Here is a 1,733-nt window from a genome sequence, read left to right on the forward strand (position 1 = left end):
GAGGTCAGAATTCTGGTCTGACAGCACAATCCACACACCCAAAAAAAACTTCCTTATAAAAGCAGCACAATCCTCCAATACACCTATTTCCATATTGTTGGAAGGGGGGGGGGAATCAGTGGGGACCACTGCAAGAATATCATTGTAGGGACCTTCTAAGGACCTCCAAGAAGGTTCTGCAAATGCCTGTCACAACACATCCACCAAAAAATAGCGGGACTCATTCCCACTGATCCTCCAGCTCTCCAACAACCCATATGTTTCAACATGCAGGATCTCAGCCTTGATTTTAAGCAGGGAAATAAAAGAAGGATGGGGATTTTTTGCACAAGCACAGAACGTGGCAGCCTCCTGTAAAATTCAGCAAAGGATCCCAAGATCCTGGGAACTAGCCAGAAGCTGCTCTTTCTGTGCTTACTAGTAGGAGATCAATTCTCATGGGTTAGTAGAGGCAGATTTTATACAATTAAAAGTTTGGGGGAGGGGAGTGGACCCACAGTGTTTATTGGCCTCCTTTTTGAAGACTTTGATACTGGCAAGCTCATCCAAAAATGCCTGCCCCGTCTTCCGCAAGTTCTCCGAACTCCGTTTACTCAAAAACCATCCATAATACAAGGGAAGGAAGTCCTTTTCTAAGCTGGGCTTCAGCTTCTTTAGATCATCCACTGAAAGTTTCCACTGGTTCTTATCTTTGAGCTGCAAGCAATCCAGTTTCCATGCTGTTTTGGGCTCCACAATGATGACTTTGTAGCGGTACTTATCAGCAATCTCAAAGAGCTGATCCAGCCGCTCCCGCTCATGGTGGGTGTCATCCACCACCACGACGCTGACATCACGCTTGCAATAGACACTTAGATCCTCGTCTACTTTGCTGTACTCATCGGGAAGGGGGCTCCTGATGGCTGGCTGGATTTTGTAGTTATCAACGGAGACAATTTTGCAAGCATCTTTGTACTTATCTTGGATGGCTTGTGCCAAGGTGGACTTCCCACTGCCTGGAAGACCCCGGAGAACGAATAATGTTTTTGATTCCTTGATGGTCGTGATCGTTTCATGATCATCCAGAAAGGGGAACTGCAAACCTTCAGGGCGTTCTTTGGGCTGGGAAGACATTTTCCTAAATATCTTGGGCAGGAATACGTGGCTCTTCCGGGCGAAGCCTTTGTTCTGAAATCAAGAAAAGGGAGGAAAGAGTAGTCATGTGATTCTATTGGAACATTCCAGAGAGAGATACCATCTTTTGGTCCTGAATAATAGACCACTGTTTTCTATCCAAACCAAAGGGGATTTTTGTGTTGTTGCTGCTGCTGCTACTGCTGCTTGCTATTCAGATGGGCATAAATGGCCCAGTGATGGTTTTAAATGATGCTATTATGTCAGATAAGAACTTATACATTCCAGAAGCAGCAGCCCTGTTCGTCTATTGTAGGAAAAATCCAGAGGCAGCCTTCCCCCACCCTGATGCCTCCAACCTCTGGAAGATGTGCTGGATGACAACCCCCATCATCCTCATACAGCAGAGTCAAGGAATGGAATTGGACTCCAACACATTTGGAGAGCAGCAGGTTGAAAAAGTTTGTGCCTTCATAAAGATTAACATTGATTGGGACCTAGAGAATCTAGTGTCACAAATAAGTCTATATCTCTCTTAATATACTACAGTTGGCCCTCCTTATGCAAAGATGTTTTATCCACGGATTCAAGCATCCACAGCTTAAAAATATTCCAAAAAA

General features: G+C 44.8%; 2 protein-coding genes across 4 annotated transcripts in view; one reads left to right on the plus strand and one right to left on the minus strand.

Moving 5' to 3' along the window:
* PPP1R1B (protein phosphatase 1 regulatory inhibitor subunit 1B) overlaps nt 1-1,733 on the plus strand; it is a 92,913-nt gene that overhangs the window by 56,998 nt on the left and 34,182 nt on the right. The window lies entirely within an intron of this gene.
* LOC121935086 (2',3'-cyclic-nucleotide 3'-phosphodiesterase-like) lies at nt 17-1,187 on the minus strand. The gene has a single exon (XM_042476202.1). It carries the CDS (start codon nt 1,111-1,113, stop codon nt 436-438), a length of 678 nt encoding a protein of 225 aa, XP_042332136.1. The 5' UTR covers nt 1,114-1,187; the 3' UTR covers nt 17-435.

This window comes from Sceloporus undulatus, chromosome 6 (genome assembly GCF_019175285.1).
Source record: "Sceloporus undulatus isolate JIND9_A2432 ecotype Alabama chromosome 6, SceUnd_v1.1, whole genome shotgun sequence".
In the NCBI taxonomy this organism is placed as follows: domain Eukaryota; kingdom Metazoa; phylum Chordata; class Lepidosauria; order Squamata; family Phrynosomatidae; genus Sceloporus; species Sceloporus undulatus.

Bases quoted from the DNA above. Each gene is read 5' to 3' on its own strand.
- LOC121935086 (XM_042476202.1), bottom strand. From the start codon at position 1,113: ATGTCTTCCCAGCCCAAAGAACGCCCTGAAGGTTTGCAGTTCCCCTTT.